The following is a 27,314-nucleotide window of genomic DNA, read 5'->3' as shown; positions in this document are numbered from 1 at the left end:
TCGGTTGTTTCAAGACGTTTTTTTAAGTTCTTCAAAGATTATTTTTATCCGTTTCCACATGACACTTTTACCAGTTTTGCACTACCAACATCTTCCTAATACCATCCGAATCTTGGCCAATCCCCCGCAGTGGGTACGCGCCAGCGAAGAACGATATGCAATCCAATTCAATGTCCATAATATATACTATGTGTCAGGTAATTGGTTTCGATAACTCGGATAAAAGTATCTCTTTTTCATGTACCTTTTCTTATGTAGTGATTCATGTCATCGTTGAGGAAAGCAGGCAACGAAAAAGGGGCATTGCAAGTGCGGTAGGTACTCATTCCTAATTCGCTTAATTACCTTGTGTATTTTATCGCATGTTACACACCTTGTGGGAAGCATGCTCGGCATGGAAATCCTGAAGGTATATTGAATATTACTTAAATGAAACATTTCTGCAATCTTATCACCTTTACTTTTAATATAGTGTACTTCATGGTGCTAGACTCGCCAAACAACAATAATTTCTCATCGTCGACGTGGATTTCAGCCAGTAAAAGTGTAAATATTGGTAAAGGTATGAAATGGTATTGTAATCGCCAAATGTTTTATGTACCATTGATGGCTAAACCATAAATGCGACCAATCCAAGAAACGCTCCTAAATAGAAGAAGCGCCATATAGCAAATATTGATATTTCTTGCTATGTGGAAAATGTTGCCCTGCACTGCCGGGCAGGGTAGGGTCAACAATGTGTCAAGTAGCGGTCTTCCGATATGCCCGCATCAAGCAGGTATTGAGCATCGGCATCGCCAACATATAACCTCTTTAGACATGGCATTGTTGTGCTGCTTGGGGAACACTTAAATAGGCTACTTAGTCTCAGGATCCTGAAGCATGAAATTCCCTTATTATCCGAATAAAATTCCCTGAAACATATGGCGCAGCGCAACTCAGAAATTTGCAAGTTCCCGAGAAACATAGTTAAATCTTATAAAAAAAGATGAGCTCTGTCAGCATTCTCTAATGCTTCTCTTCCGAGATCTGCTGACTGCTTTAGAGTTCGTATCACGCCATGAGTAATTACTGTTCCTGCAATGAGGACAGCTGCTTTTTATATTATCAAAACAATGCTGTACATGTAGTCAATGCCTTGATAATTCAGTAGCGACAAAAATAAAAATGATGCCAGCGACTTGCCTCGTGGAAAACGTATGATAGTTTGATTATTACGAATTTCACAAGGCATATTTTCTTGTTTTTGTTTTTTTCTCTGTGGGACTGTCCCAACATTCTTGGAGTGTAAAGTGCTTTATACGCACAATCTTATATCCACGACAGCCACAGAGCTGCCTTGAGTCAGGCTCAGGGCGAATGAGTCAACCATCAGTGTTGTCCCAGGGGACACACAGATATTCGCGTTGCCTACTTGTACTCCGTGAACTCTTTATTATGTATGATCTGTATGTGGAATTGCGCATCTCGTCCTTGTCTTCCCAAGACGAATACTCTTCAGAACTGTAGTGCAATCGTGTTCACTTTCAGTCTCCATGTTGGTGTGTCTCTTAAAATGGAGAAGCCAAAGATGTCCGCTTAGAAAAAGAAAGTCTGTGATAGGTACATGTACCTGAATTTTCTATTGTAAGAAGAGGTCATCACCAAACAGGCGTGTTACATTGCTAACATGTGCTCTTTAGTCAACTAAGTTCAAGTAAATAACATGGCATGTAGTGAGCAGCATTTCCACTGCGATTAGTTTTTCTATTTGGCCAACGCCAACTGAATGCTACATGTTCATTACTCATACTAGTAGAAAATCCTATTCATTGATAATGATAAATGATAACATGTCCAAATATACATAGGAATACCTTCATTGTATAACGCTTACACATCTGTGTTCTTCTGTAACTCGTGACTTGCTTTGTTGCGAGGAGAGCGAGTGGCGCATTTTTCTCTCAAGGAAGAGGTGATGTAATATCGTGTGTCGGCTTCCACTTTCGGTTTCGAATCGGTTACGTCACGGCGCCACTCAGCGCCAAACGCTGTAAGTACACCTGCTGCATTGCCCTCGCTGTAATAACGTCATTCTTTGTCTGGTCCCCGACTCGAGGAGCTCGGCTCTTCTTTGCGGCGCTCCGCGCCCCGGCCGTTAGGCCTCATGCCGTAGGTCCTGCGTCTGGCCGCGCCGTCAAAGCTACTACAGTGGGCTTGTTGTGCATGCACCATTCGCCATGCGATAAATTGGTAAGGGAATGAAATGTTGAATGATTGGAATCGCCCCATCGTTTTTATCTGCATTTTATCCACACTTGGCCTCCGCGGCCGCATTTCGATGGGGGCGAAATGCGAGAACACCTGTGTACTTAGATTTAGGTGCACGTTAAAGAACCGCAGGTGGTCGAAATTTTCGGAGTCCTTCACTACGGCGTGCCTCATAATCAGAAAGTGGTTTTGGCACGTAAAACCCCATAATTTAATTTTTAATTTTTTGCCTGCACTTCACCATGCTGCCAGACTGCGTAAGGAGAGAAGGCATCTGATTCGTATGCATTATTTTCGCTGGTTCAACAGATTTGTCGCCACCTGTTCTGACAAATACGACATATCGTTTTTTTATATTTGTTTTTAAGCTGTAAGTGATGGACTCAAAGTTTACTCTGGCTTTTTGATCCTCAAAAGAAATTATTCAGGAAAGTGTCTTTAATATCTAAAAGCATAGCCTGTATTTAGGTTGTATACAGGCTATACACAATGGCTGAACACAGTATTGGTAAATAAATGGCAGCGGTCACTTGAGCACACCACTCTATAATAGTATATTATACAGCTGGCAAACTAAATTCAATATATGCACTGACTTAGTGGCACTTTCGGACTGAAGTATTCACATGATATTTCATTCCATTTGTTTACTCTCAGGGCCAAAGTATCGCAGAGACGAGTAGGGGATAGAAAAAAATTATATTTCGTACGAAAGGCAAAGCACTTATAGCGATAGCAAGGCATGCGACAACCTGACTAAGTGTTGTAGCTTTATTTGCCGTATAAGTTTCAGGAAACATTCACTTCCAACTTAAATTAACAAACATGGTGCGACATGCCCACAGGTAAACATCAGCAGATCTCATTCAGTGACCACCGAGACTAACTGTTATTACGCTGGCGTAATGACGGGCGGCAGCAGCGAGGAGCGAACGCTTCGCGCTGCCTTTCGCATCAACGCATCTCCGAAACTTGAACTTACGTAACGTTTCACAATAGGCACGCGAAACACTGCGCACACGAAGCCACTAGTCGTCTCGGCTTCCCTCGTATTTGCACCGTCCTGATATTGTCTACAACAAAACGCGCGCGGGGCCGCACTCAGCCGTTCCATGCACAGCCGTGGTCGGCCAAGAAGGGGAGACGCGCACCCACCTGTCCCGCTCAGCGAGCGCTTGATCTCGTTACTTCCGCCCACTTGCGCCCACAACACTGGCCGAGCAGGAAGACGACACGCATCAAGCTACCATCCTTTTCGGTGTACTCTCGCGCGCTTTCCCTCAAACCTACGGAATTAGCGCACGTGGGGCGGCACGATCTCAACTCGATTGCAGTTTGCACAGAACCTCACAGCGTAGACGACGGCGCAAACTTGCCTGGAGTGTCCATGTAATTGCTACCGCAATAAAACAACAAAATGTACATGACAGAACAGAATAAGAAGCCAAACAACATTATAAAAAATCAAGAACAGTAGTCCCGAAAGCATTAGCATCGGTTGTGGAGGCGAGAAGGTCTGGGAGGTGCTTCCAGTCTGTGCTTGTTTTGGGAGACAATATGGATTTTGGAATATGGCCAGGGTTGAAACATGTTCATGTTTAAGTGGCATATGAAGATTTGCATTCTAGCGAGATGTTTAGCTTAGGTAGCAAACGCTGTTTCACGTGAGTAACATGCAAAATAGCCGAGTTACATATCGAAAGATAAAAAAACGAGACCGTTCTCATAAGGTAACAAACTTTCGCATAAGCCTCTCTACGGTTCGGAGTTACTAGCTTTGTTGCAATCTAAATTCATGGTCACACTCATATTCAGGTACAGGATCGAAGAGATTTTATTTCTCCATACTCTTACCGTATTCCCCTCGCCTCCCAGTCATCGCCCTCGGTCTCCACACTGCCGATTACCGGGGAGTCTGCTGTTAAGACGATGGCACCGAATTCCAGCTGCTCGGCGCGCTCCACTTGGGAACGCGTGATAGCACGATTCTTGTAGAGGTATACCTGCGTGCAGTGCTTCTTTAGGTCAAAGTCGAGTACAGAATTTTATGACGGCAGGAAACATAACTTACTGAGTGTAATTACGTGTCATTTGGGTTGTCGACATTCTAGCCATGCGGTATACAGTGCCGCACAGTGATTAAAGTCAGGTGATTGTCATACTTTAAAACAGTAGCGTTTGTTCCATGTGTAAGACCAGTTTCGGAATTTCTTTACGATATTATGGATAATACAGCACTTCAGCTTACATCTAAAATTCACCTTATCCTCTTACACTGACAAGGGCTAAATAATTCATTGAATATAGGTGACTACCCATTCATATAGAAGCTTCATTTGCCAAATCCTGCGTATATAAATAAGACAAATACAAACGCAACCTCAGCGGCTTACAAAGAAGGTAGATAACCCTTGATTCCGAAAGGAGAAGATAACCCTTGGTTCCGAAACATGTCCATGCACAATATTGCCCTGAAGTTGCGCCGTATGTGCCTTCCGTCGCGTATCAAATGATGCTGCGCTAGTGCTATAGCTGTTACCAGCTTCTGAGGACAGCGGCTTCTTCTTCCACTGCCAGTGCCAACAAGTGCGATTTTTATGCAAAATCATTATTTGCCGAGTACCAGGGGGATTGCGGTAGTTAGTTTTTGTGTGCGTAGGTTCAGCTCTCGCCTCGTTAAAGGCATCTTTCACAACTAAAAGGATAGCGCGTCTACAAGGTATCAGATGGAACGAGTATCTGCCAGCACAAAAGCCCGATGCTTGCACAATTAGTCCACTGACGCATGCATTTTCATTTTGTGCTAACGCCAACTTGTGCTTTCATTCGAGGGACAAGTGCTTCACGCACCACAGATTAAAGCATCTTATAAAAGCGCAGCTATCCCAGCTTGCCCCCGTAATCCATCGCCTCTGGAATCGGACCAATTCCTAACGGAACAAGTTATAACGCTTCTTCGCCAGAGGGCCACAAATCAGTGGTCGTGCCTTTTGCAGTCGTAATCTTGTCATCGGCTTGCCGTTGCCGTCCCCCACACGTTCCCGGCACGAACTATTGCCCGCCTTACACAAAAACGACGGTCCATCAGGTGGCGCTGTTAAAAACCGCAAAGGGTGCTGGCAAGCCAGCTACCTTCAATAATATTCGCATATAAATGGATTCGCACAGCGCTAGCTTGATATCTGCGTCACCTGTTTCTTTGATATCGTTTCATAAAAAAGTGGCTGCGTTCGCTTTCTAGTAATCTATCATGGTTTGAATATAATTTGAGTTTCCTTTAAGTTTAGTTTTATTATCGCAGGCACAATTTCGATTTCACGATACACCCTTTGCATAACAGATGCCTACTCTTCCCACGTGCCTCCCTGCTCCCGCTCTGTGAAACAAAGCGGCGCGCTTACCTCACCCAAACCGAATGGTGAGGTGCTATGTAATAATCTGTGAAGAATTGGAAAATGCCATCGCCGAGGTCCTGTAATAAGCCACTTACAAACACACCATCTTTCACTCTGTTCAAGAAAGCAGTTACCACTATTATTCACTCCTATGAGTTCACGTTGTCATAAGGAAAAGAGGCGAAGACAACAACAATGGCAGATTCAAAACTAGAAAGGCATCTTGAAAGTGCGTGAGAGAAATTTAACACATACGACATTAGGTAACGGGGAATGAGTGTATATTGAGTGTTACTATTCCTTTATGTGTGGCTCACAGTCGCCAAGCATGTGCTTTAACTTACCATACATCTTAACGGTCAGGCCGCCGGACAGGCCGCCATTGGAATATGAACCTGGCAACGTTTAACGCTAGAACGTTATCAAGTGAGGCGAGTCTAGCAGTGCTATTGGAGGAATTACAGGGCAGTAAATGGGATATAATAGGGCTCAATGAAGTTAGGAGGCCAAAAGAAGCATATACAGTGCTAAAAAGCGGGCACGTGCTGTGCTACCGGGGCTTAGCAGAGAGACGAGAACTAGGAGTCGGATTCCTGATTAATAAGAACATAGCTGGTAACATACAGGAATTCTATAGCATTAATGAGAGGGTGGCATGTCTTGTTGTGAAACTTAATAAGAGGTACAAAATGAAGGCTGTACAGGTCTACGCCCCTACATCTAGTCATGATGACAAGGAAGTCGAAAGCTTCTATGAAGACGTGGAATCGGCGATGGGTAAAGTGAAAACAAAATACACTATACTGATGGGCGATTTCAATGCCAGGGTAGGCAAGAAGCAGGCCGGAGACAAGTCAGTGGGGGAATATGGCATAGGCTCTAGGAATAGCAGAGGAGAGTTATTAGTAGAGTTTGCAGAACAGAATAATATGCGGATAATGAATACCTTTTTCCGCAAGCGGGTTGGCCGAAAGTGGACGTGGAGGAGCCCGAATGGTGAGACTAGAAATGAAATCGACTTCATACTCTGCGCGAACCCTGGCATCATACAAGATGTAGACGTGCTCGGCAAGGTGCGCTGCAGTGACCATAGGATGGTAAGAACTCGAATTAGCCTTGACTTGAGGAGGGAACGGAAGAAAGTGGCACATAAGAAGCCAATCAATGAGTAAGCGGTAAGAGGGAAACTAGAGGAATTCCGGATCAAGCTACAGAACAGGTATTCGGCTTTAACCCAGGAAGAGGACCATAGTGTTGAAGCAATGAACGACAATCTTATGGGCATCATTAAGGAGTGCGCAATAGAAGTCGTTGGTAACGCCGTTAAACAGGAAACCAGTAAGCTATCGCAGGAGACGAAAGATCTGATCAAGAAACGCCAATGTATGAAAGCCTCTAACCCTACAGCTAGAATAGAACTGGCAGAACTTTCTAAGTTAATCAACAAGCGTAAGACAGCGGACATAAGGAACTATAATATGGAAAGAATTGAACAGGCTCTCAGGAACGGAGGAAGCCTAAAAGCAGTGAAGAAGAAACTAGGAATAGGCAAGAATCAGATGTGTGCGCTAAGAGACAAAGCCGGCAATGTCGTTACTAATATGGATGAAATAGTTCAAGTGGCTGAAGAGTTTTATAGAGATTTATACAGTGCCAGTAACACCCACGAAGATAAGGTGAGAGAGAATAGGCTAGAGGAACTTGAAATCCCACAAGTAACACCGGAAGAGGTAAAGAACGCCTTGGGAGCTATGCAAAGGGGGAAGGCAGCTGGGGAGGATCAGGTAACAGCAGATTTGTTGAAGGATGGTGGGAACACTGTCCTAGAAAGATTGGCCGCCCTATATACACAACGCCTCATGACCTCCAACGTACCGGAATCTTGGAAGAACGCTAACATAATCCTAATCCATAAGAAAGGGGACGCCAAAGACTTGAAAAATTATAGACCGATCAGCTTACTGTCCGTTGCCTACAAAGTATTTACTAAGGTAATCGCAAATAGAATCAGGAATACCTTAGATTTCTGTCAACCAAAGGACCAGGCAGGATTTCGTAAAGGCTACTCAACAATAGACCATATTCACACTATCAATCAGGTGATAGAGAAATGTGCGGAATATAACCAACCCTTATATATAGCCTTCATTGATTACGAAAAAGCATTTGATTCAGTCGAAACCTCAGCAGTCATGAAGGCACTACGGAATCAGGGTGTAGATGAACCATATGTAAAGATACTGGAAGATATCTATAGCGGTTCCACAGCCACCGTAATCCTCCACAAAGAAAGCAACAAAATCCCAATAAAGAAAGGCGTCAGACAGGGAGATACGATATCTCCAATGCTATTCACAGCATGTGTACAGGAGGTATTCAGAGACCTGGAGTGGGAAGAATTGAGGATAAAAGTTGATGGAGAATAGCTTAGCAACTTGAGATTCGCTGATGATATTGCCTTGCTTAGTAACTCAGGAGACCTATTGCAATGCATGCTCACTGACCTGGAGAGGCAAAGCAGAAGGGTGGGTCTGAAAATTCATCATCATCATCATCATCAGCCTGATTACGCCCACTGCAGGGCAAAGGCCTCTCCCATACTCCTCCAACTACCCCGGTCATGTACTAATTGTGGCCATGTTGATCCTCCAAACTTCCTAATCTCATCTGCCCACCTAACTTTCTGTCGCCCCCTGCTACGCTTCCCTTCCCTCGGAATCCAGTCGGTAACCCTTAATGACCATCGGTTATCTTCCCTCCTCATTACATGTCCTGCCCATGCCCATTTCTTTTTCTTGATTTCAACTAAGATGTCATTAACGCGCGTTTGTTCCCTCACCCAATCTGCTCTTTTCTTATCCCTTAACGTTACACCTATCATTCTTCTTTCCATAGCTCGTTGCGTCGTCCTCAATTTAAGTAGAACCCTTTTCGTAAGCCTCCAGGTTTCTGCCCCGTACGTGAGTACTGGTAAGACACAGCTGTTATACACTTTTCTCTTGAGGGATAATGGCAACCTGCTGTTCATGATCTGCGAATGCCTGCCAAACGCACCCCAGCCCATTCTTATTCTTCTGATTATTTCACTCTCATGATCTGGATCAGCAGTCACTAACTGTCCTAAGTAGATGTATTCTCTTACCACTTCCAGTGCCTCGCTACCTATCGTAAACTGCTGTTCCCTTCCAAGACTGTTAAACATTACTTTAGTTTTCTGCAGATTCATTTTTAGTCCCACCCTTCTGCTCTGCCTCTCCAGATCAGTGAGCATGCATTGCAGTTGGTCCCCTGAGTTACTAAGCAAAGCAATATCATCAGCGAAGCGCAAGTTACTAAGGTATTCTCCATTTACTCTTATCCCCAATTCTTCCCAATCCAGGTCTCTGAATACCTCCTGTAAACACGCTGTGAATAGCATTGGAGAGATCGTATCTCCCTGCCTGACGCCTTTCTTTATTGGGATTTTGTTGCTTTCTTTATGGAGGAGTACAGTGGCTGTGGAACCGCTATAGATATCTTTCAGTATTTTTACATACGGCTCGTCTACACCCTGATTCCGCAATGCCTCCATGACTGCTGAGGTTTCGACTGAATCAAACGCTTTCTCGTAATCAATGAAAGCTATATATAATGGTTGGTTATATTCCGCACATTTCTCTATCACCTGATTGATAGTGTGAATATGATCTATTGTTGAGAAGCCTTTGCGGAATCCTGCCTGGTCCTTTGGTTGACGGAAGTCTAAGGTGTTCCGGATTCTATTTGCAATTACCTTAGTAAATACTTTGTAGGCAACAGACAGTAAGCTGATCGGTCTATAATTTTTCAAGTCTTTGGCGTCGCCTTTCTTATGGATTAGGATTATGTTAGCGTTCTTCCAAGATTCCGGTACGCTCGAGGTCTTGAGGCATTGTGTATACAGGGTGGCCAGTTTTTCTAGGACAATCTGCCCACCATCCTTCAGCAAATCTGCTGTTACCTGATCCTCCCCAGCTGCCTTCCCCCTTTGCATAGCTCCCAGGGCTTTCTTTACTTCTTCCGGCGTTACTTCTGGGATATCGAATTCCTCTAGATTATTCTCTCTTCCATTATCATCGTGGGTGCCACTCGTACTGTATAAATCTCTATAGAACTCCTCAGCCACTTGAACTATCTCATCCATATTAGTAATGATATTGCCGGCTTTGTCTCTTAACGCATACATCTGATTCTTGCCAATTCCTAGTTTCTTCTTCACTGCTTTTAGGCTTCCTCCGTTCCTGAGAGCTTGTTCAATTCTATCCATGTTATGCTTCCTTATGTCAGCTGTCTTACGCTTGTTGATTAACTATAATAAGCTATGCTCCCTATCCAATTTCAATGGGTATCATAACCCATCTATTAGAGATAGACGTGCTACTACAATGGCTTCAGCTCCGGGAAAAGCTGCAGTTTATATATCATCGCATATTGCTCACACAGTGATTGACCTGGAGCCATGGTGTAGTGGTAATCAAGAAGTTGTCGGGGTCCTAACACGACCAGTGAAGACTCCTGTCATTCTAGTGTCATTCTACGCCAGACCGCAGCGCACACGTTTGAACTTGGGGTGGATAGCCCATCTCCGGTCTACGTACCCGGGAATTCCTATTCTCGTGGGTGGAGACTTCAATGCCCCACATACAGAATGGGGGTACAAGTACAACTCCCGAAGAGGATACCAAGTTAAAAACGTCATGAGCGATGCCACTTTTACACTGCTGAACCATCACGCTGTGGCTACCTGTGCTGTACCCGCAGTATCTAGAACAAACGCTCCAGACCTCACGTGGTGGTTGGGTCCTGGAATGCCGCAGTGGCGGGTGGAACCAGACACATGGGGCAGTGATCATATGCCAATAATGATTGGTTTGCACAGAACATGCATAAAGAAAATTCGACGACGAGTAACAGTCACGCATTGGGATAAGTTTCGGGAATCATCGATTGATGAAGTACCCTCAGAGCCCTCAGAAATTCTTCCCGCTTTGCAAGAACTGCTACGGAGGAACACCACTGTGACCACAGTTGACGAGGAACAACCTCAACCGGACCTCACCCTTTTGCAACTTTGGGCAAAGCGACGTCAGGCAGAATTGTATGCGTCGAGGAATCCCGATGCACCAGGTAGCCGTGCACGTGCTAACCATATAGCGGCGAAGGCGCGTCAGCACGAAAAGCAACTTTCTCGACGACGATGGTATGAGTGGTGCGAGAATCTTGGATCGGGCATTGGAAACAGAGCACTTTGGCGTACGTTCCGGTCAATGGAACGCGGTCATAAGCAACCTGACCCTGCAGCGAGCGTTAGGTTAGCGATGCAGAGTTCGCCACATCAATTTGCAGAACACGCTGCTAGAGCGTTTTTCCCGAAATACGATCAAGCGTCACCTATAAACTGCCCCGATATTGATGAGTCTGCCACAACCTCTAAATCCCAAATATCCAGCCCTTTCAACATGGCCGAACTAATAGCGGCGATTGAAACTTCGAAGCAACGAACAACACCTGGTCCCGATGGTATTCCTTATGAGGTTTTCAAGAACATGGAAGGAGCAGCTCTCGACGCACTTCTTCAGGCTATTAATAAAGTATGGGAGACTGGAAACGTTCCACCTGATTGGAAGCATTCAATTGTTGTCGCGATTCCGAAACCAGGAAAGTCTCCAAATAGCCTGCAGTCTTTACGCCCAATTTCACTAACCTCAACTGTCTGCAAACTCGCTGAAAAGATGCTGGCCACACGAGTTTCCTGGTGGCTTGAACGCCACGATAAATATCATCCTGCTCAAATTGGATTCCGTTCTTACTTGGGAACTGAAGACGGCCTTTCTATGTTATCAGACGATGTTTTACAGGTTTCTCCACACAGTCATGCTGTGCGCACGGTAGTAGCAACAGACATAACGAAAGCTTATGACAATATCGACCATGAAATCATTATATCTAACCTCATCGACCTGGGACTTCCACCGCGGGTGATAAGATTCATCTACTCATTCCTTCAGAATCGCACATTTGCGATTAGAGTAGATGGAAGGCAAGAAGGATACTTCACATCGAACAGAGGAGTCCCACAAGGTTCGGTTCTGGCTCCTCTTCTCTTCAACGTTGCTTTAATACCTCTGGCCTGGCAACTACATCGGATTCCGGATGTGAGGTTCTTAATCTATGCGGATGACGTCACTTTGTGGTCCGTGCATAAAGATTTATCTAGACAAACTCAACAGCTTCAAGAAGCCCTTGATGTGCTGAACAACTACGCTCGGAAAGCAGGATTGGACATTTCCGCCCAAAAATCAAGCTATGTTGTGGTGGCCAACAAGAAAGGACGCACTAGAATCACGCAGCACCCCTTCACATTTAGACTCGGCGCAGTGACAATCCCTGAGGCTTCTGAGATCCGCATACTGGGTCTCGATATTCACCAATCCGGCAGTGGTGCACACTGGCTCCGTAAAACCAGACAGAGTTCGACAAAAACACTTCACCTTATTCGTCGCATTGCAGCAAAAGCAGCTGGAGCTCATACTGACGTAGCTCGACGGTTGGTGCGTGCAGTCTTGCAGCCACGAATTTTATATCAAGCACAATTTCAACGGCTGACTTTGGCACAGCTGGCACAGTTGGAGACGATTAATCGCGATGCTATGCGCACAATCACAGCACTGCCCCGCATCACTCCGATACCAACCTTACAGGAACATGCCCAGCTCAACACAATTGCAGAGCTAATTTTGCAACGTGAAAAAGCGCGTGAAATAAAAAAGCAACTTATTCCGGCTGTCGCTGCGTTGCATGCTCATTTTCACCGCGGCTCTCGGATTGACAATCAGCCCTATCCAATGCCTCCCTGGGAATTCACCAGCATCACAACTAATAAGCCAACGAAGTTACGACGCAGCGATACAACATTTATTATTGACGAACACAACAAAGTCGATGCATCATGCGTTAACACCTGCAAAGTCTATACGGATGCTGCCATTCTCCCAGACGGCGGAAGGACATCATTCCTGAGTACTACGCATAATTTCATCACCGGCCACCACCGCTATTTATCTACGGAAGCCAGCGCTCTAGTAATGGAACTTCAAGCCATCCACGACGCTGTGCAAGATGCGACATCTAAGCTGCCTACCATCAAGCAACTAGATATCTTCACTGATTCTTTAGCGGCTATTCAGGAACTCAAGAAGGTTGATAAGGCGATGGAAATCTGCGAGAGAATACACACTATGAATAGTAAGACAGCTACTTGCGTCAAGGTACACTGGATTCAAGGCCATTCAGCAAACCCTCACAACATTGCTGCTGACCAGCAGGCACACTGTCCTCCTAATCCTGATCCTCCACCTATTCCCCTCCCACCCCAACCCCGTAACTCGCTGCGAGCCCGTAAAAATGTTCTCCGGCAGGACACACGCGCTCTTATCCCACCGTGTGTCTGCTCCCTCCCCCTTCATCTTACTAGGGCGGAGGAAGTTGTGCTTAGGAGGCTTCGGGCCGGGGTGGCCCTTACACCGGCTGTTGTCTCAAGGTAGAACTGGTCGCATTTACCACTGGGTGCTACGTGTCCATACTGCTCCATTCCTGTGGTGGAATCAGATGCATACCACCTAATATGGACATGTACGGGTTTACAATCGGAACGCTCGCGTCTCCTACTGCAAGCCGGCCTCCGCTACAGTGTGACAACCAGCTATGACCGCTGGATACATGACAACAGATTCCACAAAACACTGCTTCAATTCATACACAACACAGGCCTCACAGCACACATATAATACACATATACGCTCCAAGAATTATGCCTTAAGGGCAAGCCTTTATCGCAATAAAAAAAAAAAAAAAAAAAAAAAACGCGGGTAAATGACATCTTAGTTGAAATCAAGAAAAAGAAATGGGCATGGGCCGGACATGTAATGAGGAGGGAAGATAACCGATGGTCATTAAGGGTTACGGACTGGATTGCAAGGGAAGGGAAGCCTAGTAGGGGGCGGCAGAAAGTTAGGTGGGCGGATGACATTAAGACGTTTGCAGGGACAACATGGCCACAATTAGTACATGACCGGGGTAGTTGGAGAAGTATGGGAGAGGCCTTTGCCCTGCAGTGGGCGTAACTAGGCTGATGATGATGACATCTTAACGCATTTCGTTGAGATAGATTATAACGAACCACTGATCGCGTGTTATTGTGGCGTGTGGTGGCCTATCGGTCATGGTGTTGCGCTGCTAAACATGAGGTCATGGGATCAAACCACGGTCCTTTGATGGGGGCAAAATGCAAAAATGTCCGTGTGCCGTGCATTGGAGGCACGCTAAAAGGGCAGGCTGGGAGTCAAGATTAATTCGCAGTCCCCCATTGCGGCGTGACTCGTAAACTGTGGTTCTGGCATGTAAAACCCCAGAATCCGATCGACCGTTATTGTATTACCTGGACCATTACTGAGCTTTCCGCGGATATTCCCATTTGCTCAAGCCACAGCACATTGCTGTTCTTTCCTTTTTTTTTTTTTTGACATGTCAAGAGCAAGTTTCCCGTAGTGTGCTACGACTTTCATCCAGCCTCTTATTGAGGTCACTCACCAATTTCTACATACAGAAGACAAGTTAAAACTATAGCATTACACATTCCATAGTGAGTTCCGTGATTTTTCTGTGAAAAATCGTACTGCAAGCTTATTTGTGGAACCCATGTGCACACTGCTGCTGAGTTGAAAATGGTCAATGCGCTGGCTTTTAAACAGAGTGCACGTTGTTTCAGACACCTGTCGGGCAAGAAAACACTCTTCTTTTTTTTTCATGTCTTCATCGCTCACGAACATAACTCCACGTGAACGTTAAAGAAGCATTATAGAGCAACCACACAAAGGTTCACCCTGTCAAACGCTCATTGTCTTCGTATTCGGGATGATGCGAGGTGGACCATTGAGACAGGTCTTAATCCCAGCATATTCTTGGAAACTTTCACAGGTCATCTTGATGCAAGCTTTCAAGGACTAGCCTTGCGACCTCAAACGTGAACCTGTAGTAATGATATATAATATCCCTACGAGGCCAACGTGCCTTGCCCTGTAAGAGAAACCAGCTCGAGAAATGCAAGTGGCGGTCTGAGGTCTCCTCTAATATTTAAAAATGCTGATATGACTGGTAGCATCCTTCGCGCTCTCCGCCAAATCTGGAGTTGTGAAGAACTGGCGAAATTCTTCGACCTCGTAGGCGATACACTGCACGCACAATCCAGTTGCAGCACTTTTCTAATCACATCCGGCCATCGAACGAACGTCTCACCGCATTCACTAGCACTTTATTTTTCTTCAACACCACCCTGCTGCTGTAAATTAGCAGCGCTTATGTTCTCCACTCATTAAAAGTCCTGCCCATTCCCGCTTTTCTTTACCTGAGCTGGAACATGCTGTCGTCTTTGTCTCTTGACCACAAGTCTATCACATTGAATTACACAGCTGAGTGCACTGTCCATGTCATCTTGTGAACTAAAGTTTAAAGGGCCCTAACCAGGCCCCATAGCAAATTTTCGTCATACGCCGGAAGCTGTTACGTGCCCTCTAGGGAGCGTTCTGCCGCAAATGTTTTTTCAAATCGGCTCGTTAATAGCCGAGATAGAAATATTTCAGTGCCCCATACCCATGATTTCAGCAGGCGGGCTCCACTGCCAAGCAACACGCTCTCTCCACTCGCCCCGTCTAGCCTTTGCAAGCGAAATTCCTTCCCTGCGTTGTCCCATACCAGACCTCGATGATCGCGTGGCGCATAGGTCACAGGCCCTGCCTTCACTGTTTTTTTTTTGTCGCCTTTTTTGGGGACTGCCCGCTAGGGGACTAAGCAGTGTTGACGCACCTCGCATCGGCTCCTGCATTTTTCGGCAATTTTCGGGGCACCTGCTTTTATTCATCGAAATCTGTGGCATCGACGGAATCGGCACGGAAGTGGTACCGGAGGATATCGAGTTTACGAGCGGTACGTGGAATTACCGTCATCATTTGCCGTTTGACGGTTTCACGCCACGCTAACGGAGCTAACCCTACAAGGCTAAGCGGCAAGCCGAACACGCGTGGCCCGCGACCCGCGGAGCGTGTCCCGTGGCTCGTGAGCGCTCGTGAGCCGCCGCTCGCTCTCTTCGAGCGCGACTCGGCGCTACCGCTGAGTACCAGTGACTGACGCATCCGACGCAGCAAGAATTGCACGAGAAATGAACCAGGAAAACAACAGCATTGAAATGCAGGTGGAGACGATACAAGAGCAGCAACAACTGGAAGCGGAGTGGACGTATGACGTAAACAGCGGAAAGGCAATAACCATCCAGGAAAAATGGCACACATGGGAGAGGAGAGGCAAGAAGACTCAAGCGCATATAAAGCCCACAGCCGAGGAAGCCGACCAACTACGAACGCAGCAAGCCGGAGCAACAATACCTATTGCGGGAAACATGCCACATTATAGAAAACCGACACTTCCGCCTTTGCCAGTGTACGACACGAAGATCATCTACAGACCTAAGGCGGGATTACAACTCTCCAAATGGACATTGGTGGCAGTGACACATGCCATCGGCCGAGCCAGCAAGTTGTCCCAAAAAGACTTTTATGACAACATCAGGGTCCAAGTGCAACATGTCGAGAATATAATAATCGCAAGTACACCAAACAAAGACATAGCGTACGACAAGCTCCTCAAGATCACGAGCATCCAGCTTGGAGGGTCTATTTACGAAGTTAAAGTACATGTCAGGACCCCAGAGGGTATCAGCAAAGGTGTAATCTACAACATCCCACCAGGCACGAGCGAAGAACTACTACAAGGGCTACGAGTATCCGCAAGTTACACGGTTCTTGCAGCTCGCATGCTGGGAAGATCGTCATCAGCACTCATCTACTTCGACGGACCGCACGTCCCATATAACATCATACATAAATGCTGTGACTACCGCTACAAACCACACAGGAAATCCGTGCAACACTGCAGAACCTGCGGAGAACTAGAGCACCGGCAAGATATCTGCCCGAAACCCCTTATCAACTTCTGCTACATATGCGGGATGGAAAATCAACCGGAAGACCATGACTGCCAACCGAGTTCTAAAATCTGCCAACAACCCCATGAGACAGCAGGAAAGGAGTGCCGACATAAACTGAAACCAAATCCACCCCCATACAAGATCAGACTGCAATGGGAAAACAATATCCAAGAGCAGCAACGCAGATGGAACTCAAATTCAGACTCAGACTTCCCGGCACTATCCGTATCAAGCAGTACCTCACTACACAGTCCACGCAGATCCAGAAGTGCCTCCAAATCAACAGGCGGTCAAGCAAACGATGGAGCCCGGTCAAGATCACGGTCTGGATCCCGTACACGCAACTCACAAAAGCGAGTAACGTACGCAGACGCTGCAGGAGAAAACACACGAGCACAAGAACCCACGGAAACCGAACGAGTTCTGCGAGCACAACTCCAAAATCAGCAAGCCCTCATTGACAAGCTCATACAAAGACGCAAAGAACAAAACAGCGCCATTCAAGCCTCGAAAGCTCAAGGTATGCCAAACATCCCACCGCCCCTTAGGAAGAAAGAATCAAGGAAATTGTAACAATGGAGGTGCAGAAGCAGATACAAGAGGCCATGACCACTTTTCCAAAGGAGATAACCCAACAGCTCCAGCAACACATCACCGCTCAGCTGGCCCCTATCCATGCTACCCTCCAAGACCTCAGCAACTTCATGTCCTATGCCAAGCAGAACCACGTAACGAAAGCCACAGTAGAAAAGCTACTCAGCAACACCGACACGGTTCGCAAGAAAGCACGTAAAGACCTCCACAATGCAGCCAGACCGGATTCTATGGCCCGGGGTGACAACAATGATATCGAACAAGATGGCGAGTAATACCAAGAAGAGATTACCACAACTACCAATGAAGTTGTGGCAATGGAACTGTCACTCTATCCGAACCAAAAGAACAAACCTCCAAGAACTGACGAAACTGGAACAACCAGATATAATTGCTATCCAAGAAACTTCTCACACCAATGTGCGCATACAGGGATATGATACACACACCGGATCTCAGAGAACAGCCATTCTGACTAAGGAAAATCTCACCACGCAAAATCACGCAATCCAGGGAACAACCGTGGAACATACGCTAGTGGAAGTGTTACCTAAGAAGAAGACACACCAAAGGCTATACGTATTATGCTTATATAGTCCACCCAGGGATCCGTTATCCGACTTTTCAAACTTCATCACGCAAGCCAGAAGACTATCTAAAGGCCATAAACTCCTAAAATTGGGGGATTTTAATGCCCCCCACACAGCATGGGGTTACCAGCACACGACCAAGAAAGGAGCGCGAGTGCACGATTCGGCGCAACAGAATCACCTCACCCTCTGGAATGATCCGAAACTAACGACTAGAATAGGCAACAGTGTGTCCAGGGATACAAATCCCGACCTCACCTTTACAATAGGAATAACCAAGGCGCAATGGACCCGACTGGAAGAAAATCTCGGCAGCGACCACCACATCCTTCAGCTTGAAATCCTGCACCATAAGAAGCCGAGCAGAACCGGAACGGCAAGGCTGACAGACTGGAAGGCCTTCCGAGAACATGACACCGAAGAAAACATCGAAAATATTGAAGAGTAGCTTACCGAAGTGGTCAAGATGGCGGAGAAGCACACGAAAGTCATCCAACTCACAATGGACACGCCGGCCGTAGACTCTCACCTCCTACATCTTTGGGATGTCAGAAGAGGACTACTGAAGCGGTGGAAAAAGATGAAGCTTAACCGCAAACTGCAGAAACGGATCGCTCACATAACAAAGCAAGCAGAAGAATACGGAGATCAACTGAGCAGTCAGAACTGGCATAAACTATGCGACCAACTTCAAGGCACACTCAGCACGAAGAAGACCTGGCATATACTGCGAGCCCTTCTAGCTACCACCAAAACCAAGACCCAACAGAGACATGACCTCAAGAAAATCATTAACTCCCATCCAGGAACTGAGAAACAAATTCTGGAAGAAATCAAACGTAAACTTGTCGGAGACAATGCCCCTAACGTTACCGATCCCCGACCGTACAAAGGCGAACAAAACCTCACCCTCGACAGCCCTTTCACGCTTCCTGAACTCCATGCCGCCCTTGCCAAATTGACCAGTAACAAATCGCCAGGAAATGACAAGGTGACGAACAAGATCCTACGAAACCTCCCAGACAAGGCCCTAAATGGACTCCTCGACTAGATGAATAACTGCTGGAAAAATGTGAGCTCCCGGCAGAATGGAAGCATGCAGAAGTCATTATGATGCCAAAACACAACAAGCCACTACAAATCAGCAACCTACGGCCCATCTCCCTCACTTCCTGCGCTGGAAAGCTTCTCGAACAAATGGTTCACGATCGCCTCACCACGTACCTCGAAGACTCAGGACTCATGCCTGACACAATGTTTGGCTTCCGACAGCTCCTCTCAGCACAAGATATACTACTACAGCTCAAGGAAGACCCCTTGGACTACCTAGAACGCCACAAAAAGTTCTCTATTTTAACAATAGATGTAAAAGGAGCCTTCGATAATGTGAAGCATGAAGCAATTCTCCAGAACTTCCAAGACACCAACTGCGGAATCCGGACTTACCAATACGTACATGACTTCCTCAAAGGTCGCACGGCTACGGTGGGTATCGGCAACATCCGAAGCGACAGGTTCGAAATGCCCAACAAAAGAACTCCACAAGGGTCAGTCATTTCACCTTTGCTGTTTAATCTCGCCGTGATTAGGCTCCCACAACAACTCGATGGCATCGAAGGTTTAGGATATGCAATATACGCCGACGACATAACGTTATGGACAAAAGCGCCCACAACCGGCCAACAGCAAACTACCCTCCAAGAGGCAATCGATCACATAGAACAGTGCCTCTCAAGATGCGATCTCCAGTGCGCCGCCGAAAAATCAGAGCTACTTATCCTCAAGGCAAGGACCCGGGGCAGACCACCAGCCTACGTCGCCCCAGATCCCAAGGTCAGACTCAATGGAATCGACCTCCCTCAAGTTGACTCCCTCCGCGTCCTTGGCCTCATAATACATAAAGATGGTTCTGGCGCTGCTACACTTCCGAAGCTTCAGAAGACCCTAACACAAGTAACCCATCTCATTCGGCGTATAACCATCCAAAGAACAGGACTTAAAGAGCAAGAAACCGTTCAATTAATCCAAGCTCTCCTTATAAGCGGGATCACATATGGCACCCCGTATCCACTCCTCAAGAAAGCTGAAATTGAAAAACTCAACATCATCATCAGAAAAGCAATCAAGAGCGCACTAGGACTTCCCAGTACGACCTCAACCACGACACTCCTCAAACTGGGCCTCCATAACACCTGGGAAGAAATGAGTGAAGCACACAGAGCCAGCCAGCTGGAACGCCTTCAGCTGACTCAAACTGGCAGGGCAGTACTTCGCAAACTCGCATACAGCGAAAACTTCATAGCAGACTCAGGCGCGAAGGCCCGATTGCCGCCACTTCGTGACTCTATCTCAGTCGCTCCAATACCTCGCAACATGCATGCAACATACCACAAAGACAGAAGACAAGCAAGAGTTAGAGCGCTCAGCAAGAAATACTCAAAGAACCCCAACACGAGATATACATATGCGGCAAAATACCCAGGTAGAAGAGCATACGCAATTACCGTGACCAACAACCAAGGGAATGAGCTAGTCGCTGCCACCATACCAGCCAGAAATCCAGAAACGGCGGAGCAAGTGGCTATCGTCCTCGGCATCGCAACATGCAAAGATACAGCAATCATCTTGAGCGACTTGCAAACAGCATGTAGAAACCTACGAAAAGGCCGAATTTCTGCCGCAGCAGTGAAGATTCTAAAAGAAATAACAAGGCGCCAAGAACTACCCGAAACCTACGTCGCATGGACCCCAGGCCACGAACACCTGGCAGGAAACGAAGCAGCACATGCTGTCGCCCGAGAGCATACCAGCCGGGATTTCCTGCCGCACGGTCTCCGGAAAGCGACGAGGGTGGAGGACGTTCCCATCAACTACACCGCAACATTGCAACATTACCGACTGGAAAGAAAAGAATATCCTCTACCACATCCAAAATTAAGCAAGGAAGAAGCCACCGCCCTCCGCAGACTAGAAACGAATACGTATGTCCATGGAATTATCATGCACCGGATGCACCCCACCAAATTCTCATACCTATGCCGATACTGTGAGGTACCAGACACCCTCCAACACATGCTGTTGGTTTGCCCATACCGCGAGAACAACAATCAAGATGGTGCCTCAGAACCGCTACAAGCGATTGAATAAGCGTGGGCGGCAATGTTAAAGGCACAGAGCCTGGAAGATCAGCGAAGTCTGGTGGACCGGGCCCGGGCTGCGGCATTAGCCAACGGCTTTCTGGACTAAGAGAGCCGCCCACCTAGGGCGAAGAAAGAACACTTTCTCGCTGTTTCTCATAATAAACGTTAATTCCTCCTCCTCCTCGCCTTTTTTTCCCGGCGCTACGCATTTCCGCTGACGGGCTCGCGCGCGAGCTGTTGTCTCGTTCGCGCAGCGCACGATTTTTCGCGCTGTGCACAAGGAAACATGACTAGCGGTATAATTCAGTGCTACACAAATACTTAGGCAGAACAAGCGGATCACAGAGCATGATCATGCGCCGGAGCACGGTAGCAAATTGCATAGTTTCGGTACATACGCACATGACCGCACGACCGTGGGAACAAGCTCACAAATCGGAAGTATATCTCTCTTGCTTCGGTGCGAAGTAAAACAAAAAAAAACATGCAGACATTCCGTTTGTGGGTTTTATTATTTCTGTAAATTTCAATTCGTCATTTCTGCAAATTTAAATTTCAAGCAACAGATCGTACAGATAACAGATGTAGTCTTGAATAATTCTCGAAGTCTCGTGTCACCACGAGCGACGTCACACTGCGGAGAAGAACACGTAGGCGCGGGCACACGAGTACGTAATCCTTCGGCTTGGAGCGCGGCGGCCACGAGGAGAAGGAAAAACGGAGTTCGGTTTGAAATTTCAGATCTTTCCGCGGCGCGTAGTGATGTAATACATTGCAGACAGGATCGTTATCGCTCAACGTATGCTCTGCGCTTGTCAGCTCAAAATGACCACACCTGGTGAGGGGCCCATTAAACGGTAGGTATTCTTGCGCAACCGAGATTCGGGCAGGGGTGGGAGGTAGGTACAATAGAGACTACCGCTTGCTCTTCATCTCGCTCATTCTTTACTTATTTGAAGGCGAGAGGAAGCGCCGAGGCTGAGGACGCGTACTCTCGGGCGAGCGAGTGGCGGCGTGGGGCTGGAGGGAATAGAGGAGGGACTGTCACACGTAAGCTATCGCGCAATTGAGTTGCGGGGAGGCGCGGGAATGGCGGGACCGTCACTGGCTCCTTCGCTTGCTTCTTCGTCGCGGGGAGGCACCGAGGGAAAGCACGTATGCGCTCGCGTATGGAGTGGCGGAAAGGGATGTAGAAGTCTGTTGCGCGTGACCCATCGCGCAACCAAGTTGCGTCGGTGAGCGGGAAGTAGGCGAGCTGTCGCTCGCTCAGTCGTTCCTTAGTTTGCTCGTTTGGGCTATTCGCTTACATTGTCAATCATCGCTGATGGTTTCTGCATAATTATTTACTCACCTCAGATATTGCGTTAACTTTGGAAGATCTGCAGATATCGCATAAGATAAAGATATTTGCTTCCCCTACTTTTTTGACTACGCTATGCCTGCATAACTGCCGGCATCTTTATTGTGTCTTAACACACTGCGCGAAGTCACTCTGTTCAAGGTACACATCAGGTGCGCTCATGTTGTATGCCACCGCTACTAACCGAGTCCGAATCCATGCCGAGTCCTTTGCTTCAGAACCTGGTATGAAATTCGCCACTTTTACCAGTCGTCAATCTGCTCTCGAGCACTTTCAAGCAAGTTGATCTTTCGCATATTACGCGTCCTCATTTTCTTTTTTCTAAACATCTAGCTACAATCAGATGCCAGGCTGCCAAAGATTTCCTAGAATTATCAGCAAAAATATGTTGGCTAGGCACCCTAAATTACACTTCAATACGCCTAGCACGGTTAACCCCCCCGACTACAAGAATTCGACATCACCATGACATACAAGCCCGGATGAAAGCACTCTGATTACGACTGCCTCTCCAGAGCTCCTATCGACCCGCCACCGAGAGACGATCAGGACGATGACACTTTTCTAGAGACAATAAGTGCCGATGGCTTCCCCAAACAGCAGCGAGCTGACTGGTGGCTCAGAAGCCTTGCCGACTTCTTGCAAGGGAAAACCGGCTTTGTTCAATTTGTCCTCGTTCTCGTTGCAATATAGCGTCATCGTAAAGAAAAGCTTCCCGCCAGTCCGCGCCAACTACATTCTTGTTTGTACCTTCAGCACCGCGACCGCGGGTTCTACGCATTCTTCAGAATAATCCAATGGCAGGCAATTTCCGCTCTTCCCGTGTGCCTGCGAGGATTTAGGAAAATTATTACTGGTCATGCCTGTACGCTGACGTCATCCATTAGTTCAACACGTGCCGAAACTGCCGCTGACGCAAGACATCACCGACCAAGCCAGGAGGACTGCTAAATCCGATAGAGCCTCCATGCTGACCGTTTCACCAGATCGGGATGGATTTGTTGTGGCCCTCTCCTACGTCAACATCCGGAAACAAGTGAATCGTCGTGGCCACCGAATACCTTTGATGATAGAAAACGCCCTTCGTGAATTTGTTAAGGCGACGCCAATGGACGCAAAACTGCCGAGTTCTCTCCTGCTAGAAGCGATGCGTTTCTTTGCGTAACCCCGCGGGTGTCGTGACGGTGGGCGCTGCTGCCAGGCTTTTCTCTAACGCAATACAGCAACCAATCATAGCGGAAGACGCACGCCGCGCGCGCCGCCGAGTTCCTCGCCCCATGACGCACGCATACGCGGTCCGAACAGATTCAACATCAACAGAGAAGCCTTAGAAATCAAAATTTACCATAGTAGCTTTTACTAGCAAAAAGCTGAAAAAAAGAATGTCCCTAATAAAACCACCGCAAGATACAATGAAATTCCGATACAGATAATCAAAAAGCTCGGTCCAAAGAGCAAAGCACTACTGACTAATACCACTGAACAAGTAATTTAAACGAAGAAAATTCCAGTTGGTTGCGTGAAAGCAAGATGAACTTCATCTACAAAGGCAAATGTAATAAGGATAGTACGGGCACGTACAGGCCAGTTACAGTAACGTCGGTGCTATATAGAAGGGCAATGCAAGCCATAAAATTAGAACAATCGAAATGGGCTGAAACAAATGATGTAGTGGGGGAAATACTGCATAGGTTCAGACCAGGCAGGCGTTCGGAATATATTTTTGTTCTAACTCAGTTCATAGAGGTTTCAGTAACTCTTAATAGACCTTTATAGATAGCGTTTTTAAATACTAAGGGCCCCTACGACAACTTAGACAGGGAGATATTATGGGATATTGTCAAGCACGAAGGCATAGATGCCGATTTCGTGGAGCTGTTGAGGAAGATATATAGAGACAACCGAGTAAAAATTATACGGGAAGGTCAAAATTGTATGAAGTGGTGGGAACTCACCAAGGACTGAAGCAAGGATGTCCTCTATCTCCATTGTTGGTGACGCTTTATGCTAAGCGCAAAGGATAACCGGGAAACAGTCAATTAGGGTTTGATTTATCGTACCTGCGTAATGGACAAATGGGGAATGTGAAGGTCCCCGCACTGATGTATGCGGATGACATAGTGCTGCTAGCGGACAACGCAACGACAAAGCTAGGCCTGCAATTTAGCACAAAGAAATCGGGAATTACGATCTTTAATGAAGAGAAGAGTAATTACTTGGCGTCAATTCAGCAGCAAGTCGTACCCATAGTCAAGCAATATAAATACCTCGGCACATACATAAACGAAGGAAAGACTTACTCAAACACCCACTAAGATAACCTGAAATAAAGGGAAGCGGAATGCAGCAATAATGAACCATAGGGCACATTGGGGCTGCAATAAGCTTGAGGCGGTGCGCGACATCTGGAAAGACGCTTGCAAATGTCATTCTGTTCCTAAAATCGGATATATTGTAGGGGTTTGAAGTTAACCAAATAGCGGCTGGCTCTGGGAGCCGACGACAGCAAACCAAATAAGGCAGTGCAAGGGCACATGGGGTGGGCGTCGTTCGAGATCATAGACGCGCACAGCAAAATTAGTCTTGAAGAAAGACTCAAGAGCATGGATCAAAATAACTGGGCAGCTAAAGTAGACAAATATCTGCACCTAAAAAGAGTGGACACAGAATGGAGGAAGAGGTCAACCAAGTACAGGGTAATTGAAAGTGCAAATAGACAACCAGGAGTCATCAGGAAGGAGGTGAGAGAAACAGAGACAGTTACTTGGATACAAACAATGCAAGCGAAAAAGACCATAGATATTTAAAAAAATGATAAAAATGAAATTAGAAGGTAAAATAACGTAGGATAACGCAAATGGAAATTCCTCGCTATTTGAGGCTCGAGCTGGTTGTCTAAAGAAAAAAAAAACATACCCGAGCAAATATTCGCAATGAGCTGAGGCACACGTGTGATGCGGGGAAAATCACAGGCTTGCGCGGTACACGCCGCACAGTCACAGCATCAGGTGGAGTAGCGCCTACATAGGAGCTCCACTTTCGGCACCCACGCACTACGTGGTGTTCGCGGCTAAGTCTCTTCGTGCCGTTAGCGCGAGAACGATCTGCATAGTCCGCCTGGCGTCGACGGCGAGCCGGGGCCTGTGCTGAGGCGCGACTGCAATGCGAAATGTGCACGTGTCGACGATCCGTGGCGCGCATCTCACATCCGAAGGCAACTGGCACGATACGAGGCTGCTGCTGGTGCTGACGATGATTTATTGGTATCCTCTTTATTCACCCTGTAGTCACCCCTACAGCATCCCGTATCCCGTAGCCAGCTTGTTTCATACAGGTACACAATGAGAATATATTTTTTTCTAGCATTCTTCTATGCATCTCCTTCAACTTATTTTTTCTTGCTCAAACCTTATATAACTGCCTCGTACCACTCCCTGTGCATCAGCCACATGGCGTCCTACCTGGTGTAATAATATGTAGCTGCAATGCAAAACGTGCACGTATCGACGCTATGCGGCGCGCATGTCACATCGTGTGTCTGCTCGCGAGCTAAGACGCGCTTATAGAGCATTTTCCCGCTGCATACTATCAAGCGCTGGGTCGAGCAGCTTATTCCCGCGCAGCGGGGCCTGGTTCGATTACGGCGGGGACTGGCATTTTTTTTTTTCTCATTCCGGGTGATAACTGCTATAGACACGGTGGAGGCGGTGGTGGCGGACACCATCGCCACCCGAAACGGCTGTTGGAATGAGCTCATAACAGCTTACACTGTAAAAACCCGGAGATCATTCGGCACATCCTAATGGAATGCAAAGGCATTCACCCGGCCACACCAGTACGTAACGTACAACTTCCAGGAGCACTTGGATTTAAAGTACATCGAAGTATCAACTGGTCAGCAGTCGAGATTAGAAAGAGGCGTTTAGAGTGCTGCTGGGAAAAAAGGCAGAGAATCGACTGATACAGCAGGATCGATTACAGAAAAAAACAGCGGTACAGTGTAGATAGAGAAGATAAAAGACATGTATACAAGAATGCTGGAGGGAAAAGCTTTAATAACTACCTCAGTAACTCAAGCAGGCAAGGGAACGAGTTGTCCTCACCCCTCTTCGTTTCAAAGGGGATGCTAATAGGTAATCATCGTCAGCACGGCTTCGCCGGCAGGGCACAGGGAAAGAAAGAAAACGAACCGGAAAGCTCCACTTCGCGCATTCGCGGCAGCGGCGGCTGCATTGCATTAGCCTCTCTAGATGGCCTGAGTAAAGCCTTCCGTGCCAGTTTTCGCGGAGGTTGAAAAAACACAATTCCACTCAATTTCCAACACAACTTTCCACTCTGTACACTGATAAAAAGGTTCGCTGTCTGTAGGTGCCAACTCGTTGGATCTGCTGCAGTTTCTCCCATCATTTATTTTGAAAACGTATATAGAGTTTACAGGAAAGGGAACGAATGGACGGCAAAAAAGATTATTGAAAAGAGCACCTGCGAGGTTGCCAGCCTGGCTCAGGCCACCGGGGCAGGGAACCAACACTACAGAAGACACCCAGTGACTTTTGTACAGTTGGTTGACGCCGTCGTATCACATTTCGTGGACTTGTCTTATAGCTTCGTGTCCGGATCGGCGTGTCGGTCTTTTCCGTGTAGATAGCAATTTTTTCGTTTCGGACCTGCGCACAAGATTCCAGTATCGCTTCCGACCTCCGTTTGCGGACAACGCTCGTGAAGGTCTTCAGGGCAGTGCTACGGGAGAGTTCCCACGCTGTCAGGGTGGACTCGGGGTTCTCGAACCACGTCCTGAAGGTGTCTTCCAAGGAGAAGAATACATGCCTCAGCTGGTTGTCGGAGTCCCACTGCTTGAATGCAGTGACCCTTTCGTATGTTTCCCGCCAGTTTTCCGTGTCTTTAAACGCTGATCCGCGGAAGGCAGGT

The 27,314-nt window shown here is 47.0% G+C and overlaps 1 protein-coding gene across 1 annotated transcript in view; it reads right to left on the bottom strand.

Annotated features, from left to right (window-relative positions):
* LOC126540241 (2-Hydroxyacid oxidase 1-like) overlaps positions 1-27,314 on the bottom strand; it is a 149,547-nt gene that overhangs the window by 70,643 nt on the left and 51,590 nt on the right. Inside the window, exon 5 of the mRNA XM_050187043.3 lies at positions 4,105-4,253. Coding sequence (XP_050043000.2) covers positions 4,105-4,253 — 149 coding nt within the window. The remainder of the gene's footprint in view (positions 1-4,104; positions 4,254-27,314) is intronic.

This window comes from Dermacentor andersoni, chromosome 2, assembly GCF_023375885.2.
Source record: "Dermacentor andersoni chromosome 2, qqDerAnde1_hic_scaffold, whole genome shotgun sequence".
Classification (NCBI taxonomy): domain Eukaryota; kingdom Metazoa; phylum Arthropoda; class Arachnida; order Ixodida; family Ixodidae; genus Dermacentor; species Dermacentor andersoni.
The sequence above is the reverse complement of the archived record's forward strand: the minus strand, read 5'-3'. Positions and strand labels throughout refer to the sequence as shown.